General features: G+C 28.3%; 1 protein-coding gene across 1 annotated transcript; it reads right to left on the reverse strand.

Annotated features, from left to right (window-relative positions):
- Positions 1 to 18983: 18983 nt before the first annotated feature.
- Positions 18984 to 21428, reverse strand: LOC129975040 (uncharacterized). Its single transcript, XM_056087912.1, has 3 exons — positions 21184 to 21428; positions 20245 to 20410; positions 18984 to 19018 (listed from the first exon to the last, which is right to left on the reverse strand). The coding sequence occupies exons 1-3, from the start codon at positions 21379 to 21381 to the stop codon at positions 18990 to 18992; spliced, it is 393 nt and encodes a 130-aa protein (XP_055943887.1). The 5' UTR covers positions 21382 to 21428; the 3' UTR covers positions 18984 to 18989.
- Positions 21429 to 23416: the final 1988 nt, after the last annotated feature.

Consider the following 23416-nt stretch of genomic DNA (forward strand, 5'->3'; position numbering starts at 1 on the left):
CTTTCAGGGAGAATGAAAATAGGGACAAAGTGTTTAGAAAATTATAGATTTTGATTTTAGAATAAATAGAATAACTTTTATATTAATATATATTTTTCTATTTTCAATTTAAATTTTCCTTTTTACGTTTTAGAACAAAATAACTAGAAAATTTAATTTTGGATAGGAGGAGAAGAACTTGTTAATAAGTACTGAAAAATTTGGAGATTTCAAAACTGATTGAAATCTACTCATCCAAAAATTTCGAATTATGGAAAATGCGTATATAAAAATGAATGCGATAAAAGAAAACAAAATTTTTAATTTGAAAATGGCAGCAAAGATTTATTACATCAAGACGTTTTTATAAGCACATATAAAAGGGAATAAAAAGTAAGATAAAAAAAAAGTTAACTTATTATTAAAAATGTATACAAATTATATGATATTTTTACAATGTAACAAATAAGAACAATGGCATGGTTTTACTCCACCACATGAGAGAAGATTCTGTAAAAAAAATTAAATTTCCTTGTAAAAAATAAATTTGCAAGATATTGTTTTAGTTCCAATATATTCAAAAATAAAAAAGTAAAAACATACATATAGCATATTTTTGATGATACTCATATGCTGACATATATATAACATAAAAGAATAGGGAATATTAAAAAAAATCAATTAAAACTTAATAATTTTTAAAAACTGGTTTCATTACATGTAACGATGCGTTTTGCGATGAGTTAAATAATTTATCTGTGTACATATCTCTTTTTGTAATTAAGATTTAAAGATTCAAAATAATCTAAAATGTAAAGAAAAAATGATTTAAAAAACTGAATAAATATTATTAAGCCCCTTTTCTTTAATTTTTCTTAAAATTATAATTATTTTCTATTTTTTCTTAAAAAAAGAATCTTTCTTCGACAGAGATTCTTAACTAACATGGAAATATTTATTACGGAACGTTTATTTTGCAAATTCTGATATGTAAAGATAATTACATACAAAATTATGAATGTTTTTCTAATGCAACAAAGCTAGAAAAAGTGAAGTTGGTTCATTAAACTAAAAATATTACATTGAAGTGAAGTTTCCGATTAGAAGCTTATAATTGTTAAAAGATTTTTTTCTTTCAAAGTCTGCTAAAAAACAGAAGTAATAAAACCATCTGTCAATGACTGAAGTATTTTATGTAAAGTGTAATTTAATCATATTAATAACATATTTTAATCTTCACTAAAAGATTAAGCATTTAACCTCACTTTATGTTTATTGCGGCACAATTTGATTATTTTCGGTTTTCTAATCCTCATTCTCTCATAGTTGTTTCACAACCAACAAATGTTTTTATTGAAAGTATTCATATTTCAATTTTGTCAAATTATTAACACAAACGTGCTTTTTGAGCTTAATATTATCAGATACAACTTAAACGCATTTTACAATTCTTTGTGATAATTTTGTGGGATCTTTAAATCAACGTTTTCCTTGAATTAATTAAGGCATAAATCCTACATTACCTACCGTATTAAGAGATTCATAACTCTTAAAAAAATGGAAATTCATCACTCAATTGGTAATTTTCCCAATAATTGAACTATAGTATTGCCAAGGTAAACTATTTAATAAAAGATACAATTCCTCAAAAAACAGGAAGTCGTATTAGTGAGATATCCATTATAAATTTTCAACATTGAAAATAATTCCGCCTGGTACAAGCAGATTTCAAGAACGAGAGGCAAAAGGACAAACTAATAATAGTCTGAAGCCGATTTCAATGCATATTTTATTTCAGCATACAATTAGTAAAAATAGCAAAAATTCTCAGAAAGAAATAACACTCAATGAAAGTACTCCCAAAAGATTCACAATGTAACAATAATTTCAAATAAAGAACCGGAAGAAATTAGGTTTGGATTGTACCTCAAGTAAAATTTTAAAGTGAAAAGCACATTTTGAATTAAAAGTTGCTCTCAGCCTATCATAATTACTGAATAGTAAATTGTGATAACAAATAATGAGTGATCTCAATCCTTGCGACAATCGCAAAGTCCTCACAAATCCGAGATTTAAAAATGAATTGAGATCGGGAAAAAAACCCCTCAATTTAATAGTAATGAAAAGTGAACTATAATACATTTTATACCCACTATTCTAATAATTGCCCACTTAAAAAACATCAAACAAGTTATATTGTTATCACATAGAAAACTCAAGGATAATCAATAGACAAATATGGTATTTTAGACTGCTAACGATGCTCTAATCAGCCTTTGAATGGCACTTCTTAACTGACTTAATTCTCAGAGCTCAAACATCTTCATTTCACTTCAAATTAAATCTTGTCCATCAGGCATTAGAAAAAGCGCACTAACCGAGTCCATACAGTACACGCATTCCGAGTTTAGAAAATACCAATTGAAGGACGTAATTCACGCATCAAACATTTATCGGTTCCCTTTTTAGAACAATGCTTTTTTTCCTATATAAATATCGAAAGGAATACGATTATTTACCTGTTTTTTATGGTAAACGAACTTCTGATGATGGTGTTGGTGTAATTCTTGAAGCCTTGGCAAACTGCAGCAAGCCCCAGGCCGCCTCAAGCCTTGATGCTTCTTCCGGAATTTCTGTTCCTTTCCTTTCTTGTTCGGGTTAAATAATGAAAATATCAAATTATTCAACTGGCAATTGACTAGAGTCAAATGAAATGATATGAAATTTGATATTTAATGGTATGAGACATGATATCTTGAAATTTTATCTGTAAATCTAATAAAATTATAAAGATATCTTTTAGTATTACCTCCAACATTTTCCATTTTCTGGAATTCAGAATTGTTTCAAATTGGTTAGACATTATTATACTGGGTTTATTTTACGATGAATGTATTGAAAGAATATTTGTATATTTTTTAATCACTTGAAGTCTTTTTTCTGGGGGGGATGTAAATGAATAGTTAAGAGCATATTATCACAGTTTTCTTTCTATATTTTTTATTTAAAAGTTGGGCTGTAAATATTTCTCACTGTATACGATTCCTTGAGACAAAAGGACTGCATAAAATGTAAATTATTTAATTTTTTAGAAGTACTTTTATTGTCTGAAACAAAATAAACTATTTTACAAGTCGTTTGAATTCTTTTAAATGCATAACTGAAGTTAATGATGAATCGCAGAAAGTATTATTGAACAATTCCAGAAATAATAAAAAAAATATATACACTGTTCTGCGCATAAAATTTCAATTCTGAACGATTCCGATTTCTGTATTCATATTTTTGTTCGATTTCAGAAAAAAAAAAAAAAAAAAAAAAAAAAAAGATTTTTCCCGACTCAAAATTAATCGCATAATAATTAGAGATACGTATTGCATGGAACGAAACTCTGACATCTCTGAAGAATTTTATGTGAACTTGAATAAAATTTAACTAATTTGAAGTAGGATTTATTAAATTTCAATTAAAAGTTCTAGTTATACAGAAGCTGACGGAAATTGGAGTGATACATAGTACAAAGATAATAGCGATGTAATGAGTTTGTAATAGAATGACTTTGAAAGCCTAAGACTACATAATCAAAAATATTTAATGGAAGAAACTAGTACGAGACCTAGTTACATAAAATATTAAATTGAAAATTTTAGTGAGTATTAATTACACCAAGTTATTAAAAATGAGTGAAGCCTAATTTTTAATATTAGAAAAAGAATAGTAAATGCAAAATTATAACTTTACAAATTTCGTGTAAGTGTGATTATTAGTAAATTAATTGAAATTGAAATATAAAATTTGTTTTAAGGCCTTAAAAACTTAAGTTTTTTTTTTTTTTTTTTTAACATGGTCTATTTGAAGTTGCATTCATGGTTGAACTTTTCGGGGCGCTGGAAAACAAAATTCTTAGATACACAAGGATGATTTAGTTGGAGAAATATTTCGATTTCTTTGAGAGAAAGCTAAAGCATGACAGTTTTCAAAAGAAATAGAGATGTCTCGCTGATATTTAAATCATATAAATAATCTTAAAAAACGGACTTTTTGCATCAATATTAGCACTTATGTTTTCAAAATAGAAACATAAGCTATCTTTATATTTAAACAAAATATTTACGAAATGCTAATTATTTTAGTACTGATTTTTTTCAGTAATTTTGCAACTATATTTTCTAAGAAATTTTATGAATTGCTGAAATCCAAAAGATGTTAAACTTATAATTCGGTATAAAAATACATTTTACTTCAATAAAAAAATATTATATAAAAGTCTCTTACTTCAATATAAATACTTACTAGCTCAAAATAAAAATAAATTTCATTGTTATATTAAAACAAACATTTACAAAATGCTAAAAATATTAGTACTGATTTTTTTTTCAGCGCACATGCCTTGAATTTCGTAATACATAATTTAGAAATTTAACTTCTCAAAATCTTTGTGAATTGATAAAATCCAAAAGATAAGGAAATTTAAAAGTAGGTATAAAAATTCATTTTCTTAAAATATTTAAATTTTATCTCGAAAGTACAAAAGTAAAGAAAATTGTTTATTTTTATATTTGCAGAATTTTTTCATCCCTTTGTTAGATAAGAATATCCGTTCTTTTAGATCATATTTTTGGTGCCGAATTAAATTATTTCATTTATTAAGTTACTGCCCATTTAAATTTAAAAGCTGGAGTTGTAAGCGAAAGATAAATTTAGTATTGTACCGATTTACCAGTTTTTTTTTAAAAACATAGCAATGGGAAAAAAAAAAAAAAAACGTGCGTAAATTCTAACAGTTCAGTTTGAGACACTTTATTGCTTAGTAAAATACAGTAATTTTTAGTTAGAACAAATAATGATATAATATTTTATGAAAGTATAACTTCAGTGTTCAATAAATATCAAATTTGGAACCAAATGATTTAAAAGTTAACTATCACTTTTTCCCCCATGTGAAAATGCGCAAGGAAGATGGAAAATAAAGGAAAGTAGATGAATAAGTATTAATATCTCAAAAATGTACGTTTCAAATTTTAACAATTGGGGAAAAAGAAAGTTTCAATCTATATACTCTGATTTATACAAAGGAATAAAATAAATCTGTATTTTGGCGTTGTTAATTCCAAAGATACCGATATATAATATATTATATATATTAGAAATAAAATATGCAAACATTATGAAATTTCAATTAAAATTTATTTCTGAACAAACTAAAAAAAAAAGACAGTTGTATTTAGAGAACGTTTCATAGTTTCTTACTTTGTTTTTTTATATTAAGTTAATATTTACTAATTTGATTATATATTGTCACGTAGTTTCTTTAGTGTGGAACTCAATGACACACACAAGAAGCAGAGCTAAACCAATTTATTAACTCAACTGTGAACTGAGAACACAGTGACTGACAGATCTTCTGCTTTTATTCTAGCAGGGAAAGTTCCAGAATACTTTTTCTGGAGACAGTAAGAAGAGTCCAGAACACTTGTCTGGTAAACTAAAGAAAGACCCAGAATCTTCTGGAACATGAAGTAAAGGAAAACAAAATCAAGGAATTAAATATTTACACAAACTGAATCGCATTGTCTCCAACAGGATTCGAACTTGCGATCTCTTGATTATAAGACGAGTGTTATGACCATTCGGCCATGGAGAGTCGACTGCTTCTTTTTAATGCGGCAATATGAATTTAAATATATATTGCCTATATTTACTCAGATTTTTGCTTCCTTTAAAGGAGTTTCAGAAACAATGAAGAAAGATGCAATTATAAGAATCAAAAATACAAACATTACATTAAATTATATATTTACATTAAAAAGTTTTTTTTAAGTACATTACAAACAATAAACAATCAAAATACGTGATACAATATTTACAAATAAAATTTTTACAATAATGGAAAACCATCTTGAAACTTTCTCTGACTTCAACTACACCGCGTCAGATACAATTCTGTAAAAAAGTAAATTTTCTTGTTAGAAATGCATTTGCAAGATACCTTAACAATGTCATCACATGCAAAAGTAAAATTCTATACACTATATATAAATACAAGGGGAAAAAGGTTTTTATGTAATGAAATTCAAGATAGGCATTTTAACTCTTATTTTTGATAAAACTCGCATACGGACAATATATCTACAAATGACTTCAAACGATACGGAATACAAAAAGAAAAATAAATTTTTTGAAAACCCTTAAAAGTTTCCAAAAACAATTTTGCATATGTTTACGATGCATTTCTCATTCAGAGAATGAATTTTTATCACGTTCTCTGCAATGAAATCAAATATATTTTTTCAGTACTTCTTTTCTTCTCTGTAATTAAGGTTAAACGTTTCAAAAATAGTATAAAATATAAAAAGAAACATTTTTTGTTAAAGAAAATTAAATAGATATTGTTGAACAACGAATTTTTAAAATTTTAAACATGGTTATTATTAATTTACAATTTTCTGTCTGAAAATATTTTTTCTAGAATTATTCTTCTGTAACATAAAAAGATATTTACGTTTCTTCTGTAAATTGAGGGTTGTAAAAATCATTACACACTGAATTATGAATAGTTCGCCTAAAATAATCAAACCAGGAAAGAGAAAAATTGATTCATTGAGTCAAAAAATAATCATGAATAGAAGTTTCGGACTGGAAGCTTAAACTCATTTAAAGATTTTTTTTTTCCATTCAAAGTAGTATTCTTAGTTAAAGCATCTACGAATAATTAAATAATTTTAATATTATATCAATTTTGGAACTTAGCAGTTAATTAAATTTAATAGTTTTTTTTAACCACGCAAGGAAACAAAAAAATTCAGAATTTGCATTCGATCAGATTTACAATTGGAAACATTTATTTACTCACTAAAGTACTGCAATATTTAGTTAAAATTTAACTAATTTATAATAAAACTAAAACCAAATAAAAACTTAAGTTTTATTTTAACTACTTTAACCGACTAAGTTTAACTTCGAATTTATATTATATGAACATATAACTCCTTAAAAACAGGTATAATATTAAAAAATTTCATTAAACATTGAGAAATGTTAAAAACTTACGCAAGTCTTCACGAGATTCAAGATTGAAAAAAAAAATTCAGATACTTCATACTTACCAGAACTTTTCACACAGCTATGCCTTCGCATAGCTGTCATGAATCGATGCTTGCTTTCTGTGAAATATTTCTTATCGCTCCTCACCATTTTTCGACCCTTCAGAAGATTCCAAGCCTAAAAAATAAACAAGATTTGTTAGAAGATAAACAAATCCAAATGAAAAAAAAAAAAATCACATAAAACGAATATATTTTTCTCAGATTTGACAATATCTAGAAGCATACTTTCTTCAGCGGACGTATAGAAAATATCTTTCAAAACAGCGTTGAAAAAAATTCAAGCTATTTGTAACTAAAATCTACGTAAATAATTAATGGAGTAATAAATTTTAAAAATTTCTTTAACAAGCGAATTTTTTTTTCTTCAAATATCGATTTCTTGATATGTATAAGTTTCAAGAGGCCTAATTTTCCCACGGGTATTTTTCCGTCTTCAGCTAATATGGATAAATCGCGTTTCCAAGAGGGAAAATCTGCAGTTTTCTTTACTACCTTAACCAAACCCAAATCTTGAAAATTTGCTTTTAGAAAGGCTTTAAAATTCAGACTAAAACATTCATTTTACTATTAATATAGTATTTACGTTTGCGTATGTTTTTTTTTTATCCCTTTAAATTATAAAAAATTCTTTAAGAGCTTGAAAATATACATAGTCGTTTATAGTCCTCTTGATGGTGTATTATTGGGCGAATTTTTGGTATCAGGTTATTAGATATAAAATTGAAATTTAAAGTTGTTTTAACAAATTCTATAAAAAGAAAATTAGATACATAAAGAGTATTTAGTTGGATGATTTTTTTTCGTTTCTCTAAAAAAAGTGAAACAAGAAACAATTAGTACAAATATTGACGTCTTGGATCGAGACGTGGTTATTCCAAAAATTAAATTTCTTATAAAACTCAAAATAATGTTTGAAGAAAATTGACCTTTACATTAAAACAAAAATATACAGTGGCTCCCAAAATTGAGTATACACTATACTCTTCTTTAATTTTCTTTTTGATCTTAACATTCCTATTTATGGCTAATATTTATAAGAACGACAAAATATACATTAACAAAGGTATTAGGCTAAAAAACAAAACGGAGAAGTCAATATTTTTATTACAGTCATTTTTATGCCAAAGTTACAAATTCCAAAGTCACAAAATTGAGTATACACCTTATAAAAATATGTGACTTAACTACTATTATTTATTTTCAAATGAATAAGTAAAACAGTTTTGTTACTTTAATTGGCAATCATTGATTTCCAAGCGAAAACAAATGTTTTGGTTATCATAATCAGCTCCAGAAATGAAACAAATGTTGAAATTCAGAAACTTGTTATTCGATTGTCTGAAGAAGGTAAATCTCTACGAGAAATTGCAAGGGAAATTCAAAGAGGTCAAAGATGCGTTCAAAAAATTATTCAGAAGTATAAAATGTATAGCCAAATTGTTAATAAACCTGGAAGAAGAAAAGAAATCCTCAGTGTCACGACCAAGAGAAGAGTTATTCGAGAAGTAGCAAACAATCCTAAGGTGAATGCTACAAAAATTGCTACATTTACTTAAAGCACAATTGGAAAGCGTGTTTCTGCAGAAACAATTCGAAGAGTAATCTGAAAAGCAAATTATAAAGGTCACGTAGCCAGAACAAAACCATTCATTTCCAAAGTAAATGGAGAGAAAAGAATTTCATTCACTAAAAGTCATATTTCAAAACCTCCGGACTTCTGGAATCAATATTCAGTGACGAAGTAATTTCAATGTTTTTGGAAGTGATGGTCGATGTTATGTTTGGATAAAGCCAAATTCTGAACTTCTTCCTAAAAACACCAATGTTTCTGTCAAGCATGGAGGTGGTTCACTTCTTGTATGGGGCTGTGTGTCAGCAAAAGCAGTGGGAAATTTAGTTTTCATTGATGGAATCATGGACAAAAAAAGAAAAAAAATATTTGGATACATGGAAGAACAATTTAAAACGAAGTGCCCAGCATTTGCGTTTAGGGTCAAGTTTTCTGTTTCAACAAGATAATGACCCGAAGCATATAGCTAAAATAGTTAAGTTATGATTGTTGTATAATTCTAAATTGCAACTGCACACCCTTCCTCAATCTCCAGGTCTCAATGTGATTGAAAATGTGTGGCACAATTAGAAAATCAGTTCAAAAACACAATATTAGGGGCAAGGAATACTTAAAAATAGTATTACAAGAAGATTGGTCGTAAATTGGTCGAAACAACTCAAATTCTTGTCAACTCAATGCCACACCGTTTACAAGCTGTTCTAAATGCAAAAGGATATGCAACAAAATGTTAATTTAAGTTTCTCTTTTTCTTTATAGATTTTGCTAGATGTATACTCAATTTTGTGACTTTGGAATTTGTAACTTTGACATAAAAATTACTGTAATAAAAATATTATTGATTCCTCCGTTTTGTTTCTTAGCCTAATATTTTTGTTAATGTATATTTTGTCGTTCTTATAAATATTAGCCATGAATAAGAATGTTAAGATCAAAAAGAATAAAATTAAAGAAGAATGAGTATGGTGTATACTCAATTTTGGGAGCCACTGTATATAGTGCTAAATCTTGCCCTTAATATTTTTTAAGTGTTAATCGAAGTATAATTTTTCAACACATACCACGACAACTTTTTGGCCAATAAGTAAATTTCAAGAACCAAGACTTGGCCATATAATACATTTTCATAAATTTAAAATTTCTTTTTGAAAGGGCAAAAGAGAATGACGTCCTTTACTCTTCATTCAGAAATGGCCTTCAATGGCTTTAAAATCAGATTTAATCTAACAAGCTTCTTTTCAAAAAGCTTTTAATGGAAGTATTCAAAAATGATGGTGACTGACGCTATAACAACTTTTCCTTATAAAAACACGATTCAATGTGCGAATTTATTATATAGAAGTGAAATCAGCCTTAAAACGGACAGTGATTTGCATTATTTGGCAATTAAAGAGGAAGTTCGGTAATGAATACGATTATACGATAGAATCTGTTCTTATATTTGTGGGTTTTCCACCGTCGACTTTCACAGCACTGTCGGTGCAATAGCATTCAACACATTAAAAAATTACTAAATAAATGTGTAGGCTAATAGTTCCAAATTTCAAAGAGGTCAACATAACAATTCTTTGTGTAAAATTCAGTTTAATACAGGTAATCTGAAGAATGTATCATTGCATTTAATAGCCCAAAACTTCAGACATACAGTGTAACGAGTGTATCCAATATATTCCAGGATTATTTAAGAACAAATTGGGAAAGGATTTGGATGCATACGCGTCACTTTTGTTCAAAACCTAACCACATTTTCCTCCTATCGAGTATTGTGTTGCTTCGTGGCAAGATTATAAACACTTTCAATTAAAATTTAATATTCCTAAAATGATATTTTCAAATAGTTCCATTTCTATTTTGTCCACAGAAAAATATTCATGTTGAGCTTAAATCAAGTTAAGTTTACATATTAATTATGATAACTAAGCACCGGATTATTTGCTAAAACCGTAATATTTGTAGACATTTCATCTTTCACTTAAATAGGGACATCCTGTATTTCAACTGTTATTTTTGGAAATTGGGGGCCAATGTAATTACCGAAGTTGCCAGTCCGAAAGATAAAATTAATACCCAATTGGTAAATCTAATAGATAACTTTAGAAATTAAAATTCTGTACGGTTTTTTTTACAGTTAAAAAAAATTCATTGTTCCGTAAATTATAGTAATTTAGAATTGCAAAATTTTGAAATAGGATTATATGAATTAGTAGATAAACTATTAAAAATTAAGAAAACGTTAAATTTTTACTACTTACCCAAGTTTTCACCGCATCTGAAGTTATTCATGTGAAAATATTTAACTTTTTTTTCTCGGAAGTTTTTATATTATTCACACATCGATTTTAGGAAATCTATGTTTACTCTCAGAATTGTTTGCGATTGTATGTCGACATTTTAAAGTATCCCATAATTGAAATATAAAACACGTTTAAAAAAAAATCCGGAAAATTTCTTCATCTTTGAAAATATCCAAATATATTTTGAATCGTGATAACATGGAATATTTCTTTCAAAAAAGTTTTGAAAGATATAATTAAAAAAAAAGTTATATTTAAATGCGTCAAGCTCATTTCAAAAACCTGCAACATAGTCACTTAAATTCGAATGTCCAAGTGCTTCCGAAAGTCTCAGAATTCTACAATTGAAATATATTTGAGAGATAATATTTACCCACGATATTACATGTACGTAAATAATACAGAACTTTGATTCGAAATTCCAATAATTTATAAGCTACGAGAAAAATACAAGCAATATCAAGAAACTACGGTTAAAAGGCTTATAATAAGAGAGAATACATTAAAATGTTATTTATCTTTGATATTCGATGAGTAGTTCATGAAATAATATTATCCAAGAACTAGAACAACGAATTATAAACCTCAACAAGAATATAAGTTTTATTTTGAAAATTTACGACCATTCCATCCATAGAATAAACAAAGGAAATCCCACCCAAAATATTTAATAATTACTCCTGTATGTATTTTTATAAATTTAATTCCACTTTAACCTCCTCCCTACTAACGGGACGCATGTACCCACTGGCATTTTAAGACACATTGTCAAAAAATGTTAAACCTGCACACGAGTTTAAGTATAATAAATTGGATGCGCAGAAGAGTCTCGAGTGTGCATTTTAATCTTGTAGTAATTAAATTAAAAGAAGTAAATTTTCAAAATAAAATGAGGCCTCTAAATAAGATCTTAAATTCACAGTGAAAGGGTAAGCTCTTATACGGATTTGAGTATTAATTAATTATATGCAACATAAAATAAATCGGATATCAAATGAGAACTACAAAATAAATTAACACTTTTTATCTGACAAAATGAAAGCTTTCTTACCAAACACCAATATAAAATTCGACTCCGCATAAGAAATTAACCTTCTTCAAATGACGCTGAAAAAAAATTGATTCAAATTAAATTTGAAAAGACTTTTAACACAAATTCATTCAATTAGACACCTATCTGAATTAAATATACGCAATAAGATATTTATACTCAGCGAATGGTGCACTTACCGTCGCTAAATCTCATCCGTTCATTTCAGTTCTTTCAACAGAAATGTACCTTATTCTAGAAAGATTTTATTGGATCAGTTCAAAATACTTCGGTTCTTGGCGCACAATTTCGGAAACTGTACAAAGTATGCTTGAATATCAAAGGAAGGAGGGGGAAGGGATCAGCTTTGACTTCCTGGTAAAGCACCAGCACGGGAATATACGGAAGATCCAACCTCTATATGGACTTGATGTGATCTGACTTGGTCAAAGTCGAAATGTCATCTCACTGGTGTGGTGTTCAATATTAAAGAGAAAAGACTGTATCGTCTCAGGTGTTTTCTTCGTCCATTAGCCATGGTTCAAACTTGACAGATCCCTTAAGAAATAATCTTTGCAAAAATGAGACAGAACTACAATAAAATTAAATAAAATATGAACATTTAAGGAGGTGAGAGGATTAGTGACAAAACACGCCATCCAGAAATTTCGATTTTTAATGAAAATCCGAAATTCTGGACCTTGCCATTTTTATCGAAAGGAAAATTTTCTTTTGATGATTGAAAATCTTACGATGGTGAAGTGATTTCATTTTGATCGAACCACTGCCTGGGAGTATGGCATCCGTGTCAAAATCCGTCGCATACTTTATATATTTTTATTACTCTAACATACATAACGATAATATTTAAGCCCTTTTACATAGTTATTTGAATATGCAACGCAAATAATATATTTGAAGCTCTTTAGTTTCTCGAACGCGAAGAAAGCAACAGAAAGTATGTTAATCGCCACAAAAATTTGATTTCAAGATTTTCTCAAATCTGCATTTATCAAACATTCTTGGTTCAGAGAAAAAAAACATTTAGCGGTATTCTAGTCTGTCTATGAACATGCTTACACGAAAACACATTCAACTAAACGGGGAAAATTTGGTATAGTGTATTTGCTCGTATTAGCTGAATTTTGAATAAAATCCTTTCAGATTCTGTTGGTTTGTTCGATTCTTCGAGTACCACTGAACGCGATAACTGCAAGCCATCCCCGTCAGATTTTGAAATTGAATCCGTTCTTAGGTTGACTGACAGTCTAATTTCTCATATTTGTAACCGCAATAACTCAAAGATTCAATGATATCTAAATGAATAATATATGGCATGTTATCTATGTATTATAGTTGCAGTTGTATTTCAAATTTTAGTTTCAACCTGTCAGAAAAAGAGTCTTCAAAATTCATATTTGATTTTCGGGTAATTCCATAATAGTAACCTGCCAGAGATTAACCATAAAATAACCAATGATTCCAAGACAGATTGAGTGAAAATGGTAATTTATGCCAAACGTCAATCTCCTGAATCCATTTTTCGTCTATTACATGCAAATAATTCGGTAGTCTTCCTATGATATTATTTTTATTTATTTCTTGAAAACAGCGCATTTCATTTATAACGTATAAAATTAGAGGATTATCTGAAATTCAATTTTTGAATTAATTTTACAATCCTCCGCGACCCCTTCCAATATTTCCTACAGATAAAAAAAAAATCTTACTTTTAGAATAAAGGTTTCTTTTCAAATAATGATATCTGAGAGTAGAAAGGACAAATAATTATATTAAATGAATAAAACATTATTTTTCAGTGAAAGAAGGGTTTAAATGAATTAAAATATTATTTATTTTTACGCGTTTCATCGCAATTTATCATCATAACTTACCTTATGTCTAAGACAAAATAAATTTCTTATTTCTTCATGAAAAATTTAAGAAAGCTTTAGGTACAGTGAGTAAGGATCGTGAATGATAAACGTAAGAAAGGGCCAACAAACTGTTTGCGGTTCTTTGCTCACGTCTTTGCTTCTATGAGGTAACTATAAAGATATAAAAAAACAATTGATATTTTTATTATTTTTTCCAAAATTTAGTATGTTTGATATACGTAATTACAATTTAATATATATATCGAAACATTCAAATTCTTTCTCTGTGAGTTCTTTCATAATATAAATGGCAGGTACATAAATTGTATATCAATAATATAAGACTCGAAATGCCACAGAGAGAAGAAAAAATCACCTACTTAAAATATAAACTATAATTCTATTCACACGTTTCTAAATATTTTTTAACCAATGATTCCAAGACAGATTGAGTGAAAATGGTAATTTATGCCAAACGTCAATCTCCTGAATCCATTTTTCGTCTATTACATGCAAATAATTCGGTAGTCTTCCAATGATATTATCTCTATTTTTATTTATTTCTTGAAAACAGCGCATTTAATTTATAACGTATGTAATTTGGGGATAGGCTGAAATTCAATTTTTGAATTAATTTTACAATCCTCCGCGACCCCTTCCAATATTTCCTCCAGATAAAAAAAAATCTTACTTTTAGAATAAAGGTTTCTTTTCAAATAATGATATCTGCGAGTAGAATTTACAAATAATTATATTAATTGAATAAAAGATTATTTATAAGTGAAAGAAGGGTTTTAAAGAATTAAATATTATTTATTTTTACGCGTTTCATCTCAATTTATCTTCATAACTTACCTTATGTCTAAGACATAAAAATTTCTTATTTCTTCATGAAAAATTTAAGAAAGCTTTAGGTATAGTGAGTAAGGATCGTGAATGATAAACGTAAGAAAGTGCCAACAAACTGTTTGCGGTTCTTTGCTCACATTTTTGTTTCTATGCGATAACAATAAATATATAAAAAACGATTGAAATTTTTATTATCTTCTTCAAAATATAGTATGTTTAATATATGTAATTACAAATTAATATACATTTCGAGTCATTCAAATTCTTTCTCTGAGAGTTCTTTTATTTAAATACAAATTGCAGATACATAAATTGAATATCAATGATATAAGACTCGAAATTCAACACAGAAAAGAAAGAAGAAAAAATCACTTGCTTAAAATATAAACCATAAATCTATTCACAAGTTTCTGAATAATTTTTTTAGAGAATGAATATGCGGTAGAGTGAAACGATTTTTGACGTTAAGAACCCAGGTCTTTTTTTTTTTTTTTTTTTTTTTTTTTTGCAAAATCAAAGATATTTTGAGGGAAAAAAACCTGTTGAAAGAAATGACATCAGATTTAAATATATATATATATATATATATATATATATTTATGTCAGAATATTGGCTAATGACATCTTAAGCAAAATTATGTCCAAATGTTCAATTTACTATAAATTAAAGCTTATTTAAAATATTTTTAATTAACAATAAAAGACGTATACATAATACTCCTTGTATCAAAAATATTTTAAAGTGTTTTTTTTTTTTTTTTTTTGCATTTTAACTGGGTTTTTTTTTAGTTTGCATCAAACGTCAATGAGCGAATGGAATTGAAATGAAAGCTCATGTCTTGCCGTAATTGAGTAATTGGTCTTTGGTTATCGAACTCAGTGATAGGAATTTAATCTCTCAGATCATGAAGGGTAATACGCACAAGCGATGCATACTTTCTTATCTGTTATCTACATGTAACTATCCCCTTGGACAGGGCTACATTTCTTAAAGTTAAAAACAAATTAAATTCAGATGCGATTGGCATCATCATATAACTTGAGAAATGGTGAGTGCTCTTCGTTTTGCAGATGAAACCATTTTCTATGAATATCCTGTACCAACTGCAAATATCTATGACTAGACAGCATTTTGTTGAGCTAACAACAAAAACCATACAATAATAGTTTCATTCTTTCAGTGCAGCAGCTTTTGAGACGACTCTTCTCGAGGCATTTGTATTTTTCATTAAACAAATTACAGAACTATTTTTACCTGATTATTTGACAGAAAAAACTATCCTGTTATGTATCATATGTCTCCCTACTTATTGTTGTTCGTCAGAAGAAATATTTCAAACCTGCTTTGACATTGAGTACTGCGCATCAAGATCATTGCAAACTGTTTGATACTCGAAAGGATACATTATAAATCCTTTACTGTACGGTTAAGTTTATCAGCCTTGGGGCTCAAAGTGCATCGGCATCGCGTTTTCATTTCCTTTCAAATAAGCATTCATTGTACACTAAAATCCAGAACATAAATCGGGCTGCCCTGAAAGTGAAGGGTATTGGAATGATATTAATAACCTGCTTCATTCCATCTCATGGCAATTCTAACTTGTTTTTTCGTATAAATGATTAGATATAGTCATTATCCCAATGGCGTGGCTGAGATCCATTAAGAGCTCCAGATTTCAATTAAATCTCTGAAGTCTTCCTGAAGCTTCAGTTAATATACAGAATCATTTAATTCCAGATCTAAAATAAACTGTATTCAGGCAGCTGCTTTTACTTTGCGTTTGCAATTTAATGCAACAAGTCTAATGTCATAAATTTCTATCAATGCAGGATATTTGTTTACTGCTATGATACTTTTACTATTAGGATCAAGGTGCATTATAACTTTCTTGGGTCATTTTAATTTGAGAAATAATTCACTTTTTTCTATTTCAGAAATGTGAAAAGTATTTTAAAGAAAATGAGAAAGATATAGCAAAAAATTGTAATATTTTGTAATGTTTCTGGATCATTACTTTTTTTATTATTGCTTAGAGATATTCATATGTAAATATTGCCTAGAGAGATCCATTTAGTAAATGAGCCGATATTAATCTTCAACTCGCGATTACATCAGAAGCTCAGAACAAAATTTTAATGATGAAACCAATTCAAAATCTCGATCTAGATATGACGTATCGAAATTTATAGCTCTAGATAAATGGCTTAAGAGAATTTCTGAAACTGGGGAAGTTTCAAACGAATTTCAGTTATTTTTCGAAAATTAAAAGTAAAGAAAAGGTTTAAAAAGAAAAAAAACTATAATTGGAGTTCGTAGTGAAAATTAGAATACTTCAAATTGAAAGCTGAAGTAAACAATTATATAAGTAATAAATAAGAATGAAAGTAATTTCTTTTTTATAAGAGATCGTTTACTGAAATCGGATTGAAATTCAAAATTATCCATTTCCAGAAATATGAATAATTTTTATACAAAATCGGTATCAGTAATGAGGAATTTTACGAATAATGTTGCAATTTTAGATTAAACTATATTTTGATTAATTCAACGATTTGCAGTATTCCATACACAGCAATGATAATCTAATATTTATCCATCTATCCGGCGTTTCCCAGGGCAAGATTATACCTACAAAAAACGAGTAAATAAATTAAGGGTAAGCAAGCAACACGCTATTTTTCAATTCCTACTGTTCGTTCCCACTCTCCCTATATATATTTATATACCTTGTTCAAATCTTCAATCGTTAATAAAATACTTTATTCCTCCACTTGAATTCAAGTACATTTTTTAAAACTTGCAGTAGATGGCACTTGCTTTCAATAGCTTTTTTCCAAGTATTAATTCATTAGTTATTAAATTTAATTTTAGTACCTTAGAGTTTTAGCAGTTTGTAAAGAACATTGAAATCAACAGGCAGTAGCTCAATCGGTAAAATGCAAGGATTTCAATATTCACGAGATTGTAAAAGAATGCGAGTTCAATTCTTGCGAAAGTAGGAATCGACTATTTTTATACTACTAATGACATTTTCTACAGGAAAGCTTTATTCTTATATATTTTAACAGATTAATTTCACTAAAACACAGACAGGTTTGCTTGTGGGCTTTGGCGACACAATAAATAAGCATCAATAATAAATAGACGTTTATTAACAAGAATACACAGGCGACAAATCCGCTGCCGAAACGTACACAAGGAATAAACAGAAGAACGTAACAGCACATTAATGATACGTAGCCAGGGAGAAAAATCTTTAAAACTTCAGCTGAACTCGTATTGCTGCCACCAGCTCGGTCTCAATGCCTTTTCTAGTTCCCGAGACACAGCGGAGAAGGATCTCGGAAGATCTCCTTAAGTCGCTTCCTAGCGCCAAAATTCCTGAAGGTTCTAGTATTATCCATTTTGTCGACAAATTCGTCCCCAAGTGAACTAAGTGTCGTCAAGTCCGGGTGTCAGTGATCCAGCATCCAATAGAAATCGGCATCCTATGCATGAAACTTTCTTACAAGAAAACCAATTGTGATGGGAAATAAAATCACCGATTAGTAACAATCTCTAAGATTTGCTTTACTTTTATTTTGTGCGCAGTTTAATAAAAAGGTAGATTTTTCTAGAGATAGTTCCCTACGCCTGCCTATTGTCCCGAAAGGAGTGCATCAAATACCCTCTCTACTTTCCGAGAAAAAATATGAAGAGAACTTGGAATGCACAGATATCTTCGTCTGTTTAGAATGGCAGCTACGTGTCTTAATACGGGCTTTTGTAGATATCTTGTAATATAAATTCATTCAATTAAAATTTAGTATTTCTAAAAAGTTATTTTCAAATGGTTCAGTTTACTATCCATGACTAGTATCAATCAGTTCCTTCAACTACATATTATCTATAAAGCTTAGATTTGCCGACTATCTTGCAAAAGTTTTGCAAGATTTTCTACTCATTTGTTTTAGAAATATTAAAAAACTTGAAAGGTAAAAATTAATTTTAGAACTTGGATTTAAACAGCTTCTTAACTCTGAAAATTCCTTAGTAAATTACAGCAATTTTAAGTTATTATAAAAATTTGAAATGGTATACGAATTTACAACTACTTTCTAGTAGATGTATTAAAAAGTTATTTAGAAACGTGAAATGTTTACTTACCTTGATTTTCCTTATATCGTAATTTGATTGATTGAAAATATTTGAATTTTCGTTCTTTTGATTTCACGATTTTTACACAACTATGCTTACGCATAGCTGTGCTAAATCTGTGCTTACTTGCAGGTGAATTTCCCGTCTCATGGTGATCTTTTAAATCGTCCCACGCCTGGAAAATAGAAGAGGCATTACAAATAAGTAAAAAATGAAAAAAATCGCATGCAATAGAAATTTCTCCTGGCTTATTTTCATCGTGAACACATTAAATAAATTTTTAAAAGTTTGAAAGCCAAAATTTAATAGAAAATTACTGGTATTAAATATTAGAAAAACTTGAAAATCAATAAAATATATAGTTCAGAATTACTTGATAGATGGGTAACTTTTTCAAGTACGGATTTTTTTTAAATATGAAAAATATCACACTACCGAACTTAACATGGATGTATTTTAGTCAAATTGCAAATTTGCTTTAATGAAGAAAAATACAGTTTTCATTACTATTTTTATCAAAATTACTTTAGAATTTCAATAAAATTTAGATTGTAACCTCAATTTCAAAAGATCTAATTTTTATTCACCATATACATTTCATAAATTATTCTGCGTTTTTCTGGAATTGCCATTTCTGCAAAATTTGAGAGCTTTGATGCATTAGTAGATGAGCGAATGAATGATAATTTCTAATAAACATATTTTTAGTAATATGAAAGTAAAATCGTTTCATAAAAAGGATTAACTAAAAAGCGTTTTATCAATTGATTAAAAAGCTGTCGAAAGAAACGTTTAATTAATAAGTATTCAAATATGCAATTTACATATATATAAGGATTACTAACCGTATTTAACTTAAAATTTGCATTGATACATTGCAAGATAAATTAATTCAGTTAACCTTTTAGAATTGCTAAATTTTATTTTCAAATAGTTTTTCTTCAGTTTCTTTTTTGCCCACAAAGAAACCTGCAGTTATATCCATATATATTATAAATGATTCGTCTAACTAAATATTAAGCTTATTAAACTGATTACTTTTCTAAAGTCTGAATATTTCCAGAATATTTGTTCTCCCTTCTCTTAAATAACAATATGCAAAATTTCAGTTATTTTTGGAAATTAGTAGCCAATGCAATCCAAGTGCTGAAGTGGCAAGCCAAATTGATGAATCAACATCTTTATTAAATTAGCATTTTTTTAAAAGTTCGCAAGGAATAAAACTGAATTTAGAACATAGATTGATAATTTTTTTAAAGTGAGAAAATTCATAGCTCAGAAAATTATTGCATTTTAAATAATTATAAATTTTTGTAATGATACTACTATTATTTGAACATAATTACTTTATAGAAGATTATTTACTATGTATTAAAAATACGTGAAATGTCAACTACTTACCTAAAATTTCGTTCTCTTTATAGTTCACTATTCTAAAATATCTGAATTTTTTGTCAGAGCTTTTTATATTTTCAACACAGTTATGCCTCCGCATAGCTGTGCTGAATCTGTGTTTGCTCACAGAAAGGTTGGCACTTGTATGCCGTCCTTTCAATATATCCCATGCCTAGAAAATTAAGGAAATTTTTTTTAAAATTAAGATGAAATCTAAATACAATCCCTTGCAACGAAGATATCTCCGATTTTCATTCCGGAACATAATGAAAAATTTAAAAAAAATTTAAAAATATTAAACTTAATAGAAAATTATAAATGCTAAAAAACACTGGTTCAAGTCAATAAAATAAAACGCAGTTGAAAATAATTTGAATATTTTAATCTTTTCTCAATATTTGATATTTTGTTCAAATATCGATTTTTTAAATATTTGATTTAAAGATTTGCAAATTTATAAACAGCCAATTTTGCATGAATATATTTTTTCGTCATTAATTATATATATATATTTGTTGCTCTAATAAAAAGAAAATTGAATTTTCATTACTATCGTAACTAATTCGACTTCGAGAATTACAATAAGATTCTAGTTGAAACCCGAGTTCAAAAGATCTAAAATCTATTGACCATGAAAACTTAAATATTCTGCATATTTTGGAATTACTATTTCTTCAAAATGTGAGAGCTTTGATGCATAAGTAGGTGAGCGTATCAATGATTGATAATTTCTTTCTTGCAAAAAACGCATTTTTAGTAGTATGAAAGTAATATCGTTTCAAAAATACTATCTAAAAAGCGTTTGATCGATTAATTAATAAACTACTGAAATAAGCTATTAATAAGCAATCAAAAAATAGTTAGTGACATACGGGTCATTAAATTATTTGTTCTCAACTTTTATTATCTATTGGAATATTCAAAACCGAATGTTAACAAGCTTACTCTAAAAAACCGCGAAATCTTCTGCATTTCATTCCCGGGATCTCTTGTGTTCCAAAATATTTTTAATAATTCTTTGTCCTTATACACACAGGATAAGAGTTGCCCAAACTTTCGATTTTTCAGTGACGGCATGAGGAGTTCTAATATCCTTGAAGTAGGCATCTTACGGTTAGCTGTGAAAGTATAGAAACAAGGCATAAGTTATAAGTATCCATCGATCGCTATCTTAAGAATGATAAAAGGAACAATATACTTCGGCAGTTTATATAAACTAGTAATTAGGTAATTCCATTGCAATAATGTATAGTCTAGATCTCAATCCAATTTTTCACTTGTACTTTACTGTGTATACTGCTTCAATTTCCGAGGAAAACAATGGAGTTCTCTTTATTAATAATATAGAATTCAATAGTATCCATACTCGACAGCTTAAATATAAGAAAATATGCGTCGCAGTGCAATGTAAACTGGTGATTTGACACTTCCACTCCTGTAAAGTCCCAATGAAATCACAATGAAATTTTGTACCTGTACTTTATTGAGTACATTGTTTCAATTTCTGAAGAATTCAGGAGTTGTCCCCCCCCTCAAGAGTTTTCATATTCCCTTAAATGCATTCTTCTCATTTTCCCTTGATAAACAGTTGTGGACCTTGAATATGGCAGAGAGGATAATGGTATCAAGATAAGAAATTAGTTGCACATCCACAATACTTAAATTGTGCTCTCTGAAATATTTTTGGAAATTTTAGTCAGAATTCACAATTTAATTTCAGTTGAATTTCTATGATTACTTCATAAAAATTTACATTTTCACATACATCACAATTTACAGAGATTTATATAATGATATCGTTTCACAATATGTACATTTACTCAAGTCATTTAAATCGTTTTATTCCGATTTATTTTCTATTGGTGAAATTTACAATTATAATCTCTTCTATTTAGAGTTAACATGGATATTCAAGATCATATTGTCGTTTTAGCGTGAAGATTGTTTCCTACAGTAGTATTTCGAGTTTTATTCAGCCAGTGAATAAAATATTTTACAATATTCGTTATGAAACATGTTCAGTTATAGTGAAAATTTAATACTGATAGAGTTTGTACTATCACATAAAGTATTATATATTAATTGAGCATATTTGAGTCAACATCACTGTCCGCTTATAAAGGCCGAAGGTTGTTTTCTATTCTCATTGTAATAATTAACAGGTTTTGTATGCCAGCTCTAGTTTCTCACAAGATTTTAAATCCTCACAAAAATGCACGATCAAAAATTTGACAAAAGTGCTAAAAGGAAGGTTTCTGGTCCGATTATTAAGTTCACAAGAAATATTTAAAATTTACTCATATGCTTGTTTTTTACATTGAATTTTGCTTAAATCTCTTACAAATAACGTGATGCGTTTGAAAATGCGTAGTGCTAAATGTCAGACCTGTATATATATAGTCTGTCAAAAAGTATAGAGACACGCTACAAGGCAAATTTTATCATAATATTTTACTTAAATACACAAATGAAACCAAAACAAAGAAGTAAATATTATTTTGATATATACAAACCGTAATAATTCAAACAAAACTATCATATTAATGCAATTGTTAAAATGAAAAAAGTCAAGTAAAAACACATTCTCAAAGAAGTATTGGGACATTTTCCAATAATTTAAGAAAAACAATGCAAACTTAATATATTGATGTGCCGTCCTTGCTTTTTACGACATTTCATATTCTATTTTTTTACATGGGTTGCATAAAATTCTTTCAAAATAATCCATCAATTTTGGCCCACTCTTAGACCAAATGTTTTCTCAAATCCTACTTGTTAGAAATTAGATGTTCAAGCAGTTTTTGATGCAAATTATCCCACACATGCTTAATTGATTAATATCTGGACTTTATGCAAGAGTCTTAATAACACTAGGACAATTATAGAAGACCCATAATTTGTAAATATCAGCACAACTAATAAATGTTTCGGGTCATTAAGTTGGTCGATCTTAAAATGTCTCGAGATTCCCAGCTTGCATGCATTCTGCTTTAAATTTTGCTTGAGAATGACAAGATAGACATTTATTCATTGTTCCATCAATAAAATGCAAGTACCGGCAACAGTGCTCGCCATACCACCCCAGACTATTTGATTGCCACTTCCATATTTGGCAGTAAGCAGTAAATTTGACATGCATTTTTGTATTTGGTGTCCGCCAAATTTTTTCCTTCTCGTC

Source organism: Argiope bruennichi, chromosome 7 (assembly GCF_947563725.1).
Source record: "Argiope bruennichi chromosome 7, qqArgBrue1.1, whole genome shotgun sequence".
NCBI lineage: Eukaryota > Metazoa > Arthropoda > Arachnida > Araneae > Araneidae > Argiope > Argiope bruennichi.

Coding starts and splice junctions, on each gene's coding strand:
- LOC129975040 (XM_056087912.1), bottom strand. CDS start 21,381: ATGCCTTGTTTCTATACTTTCACAGCTAACCGTAAGATGCCTACTTCA. Junction 20,411..21,183: donor AGATTTCGCGGTTTTTTAGA/GTAAGCTTGTTA, acceptor TTAATTTTCTAG/GCATGGGATATATTGAAAGG. Junction 19,019..20,244: donor TAAAGAGAACGAAATTTTAG/GTAAGTAGTTGA, acceptor TCTATTTTCCAG/GCGTGGGACGATTTAAAAGA.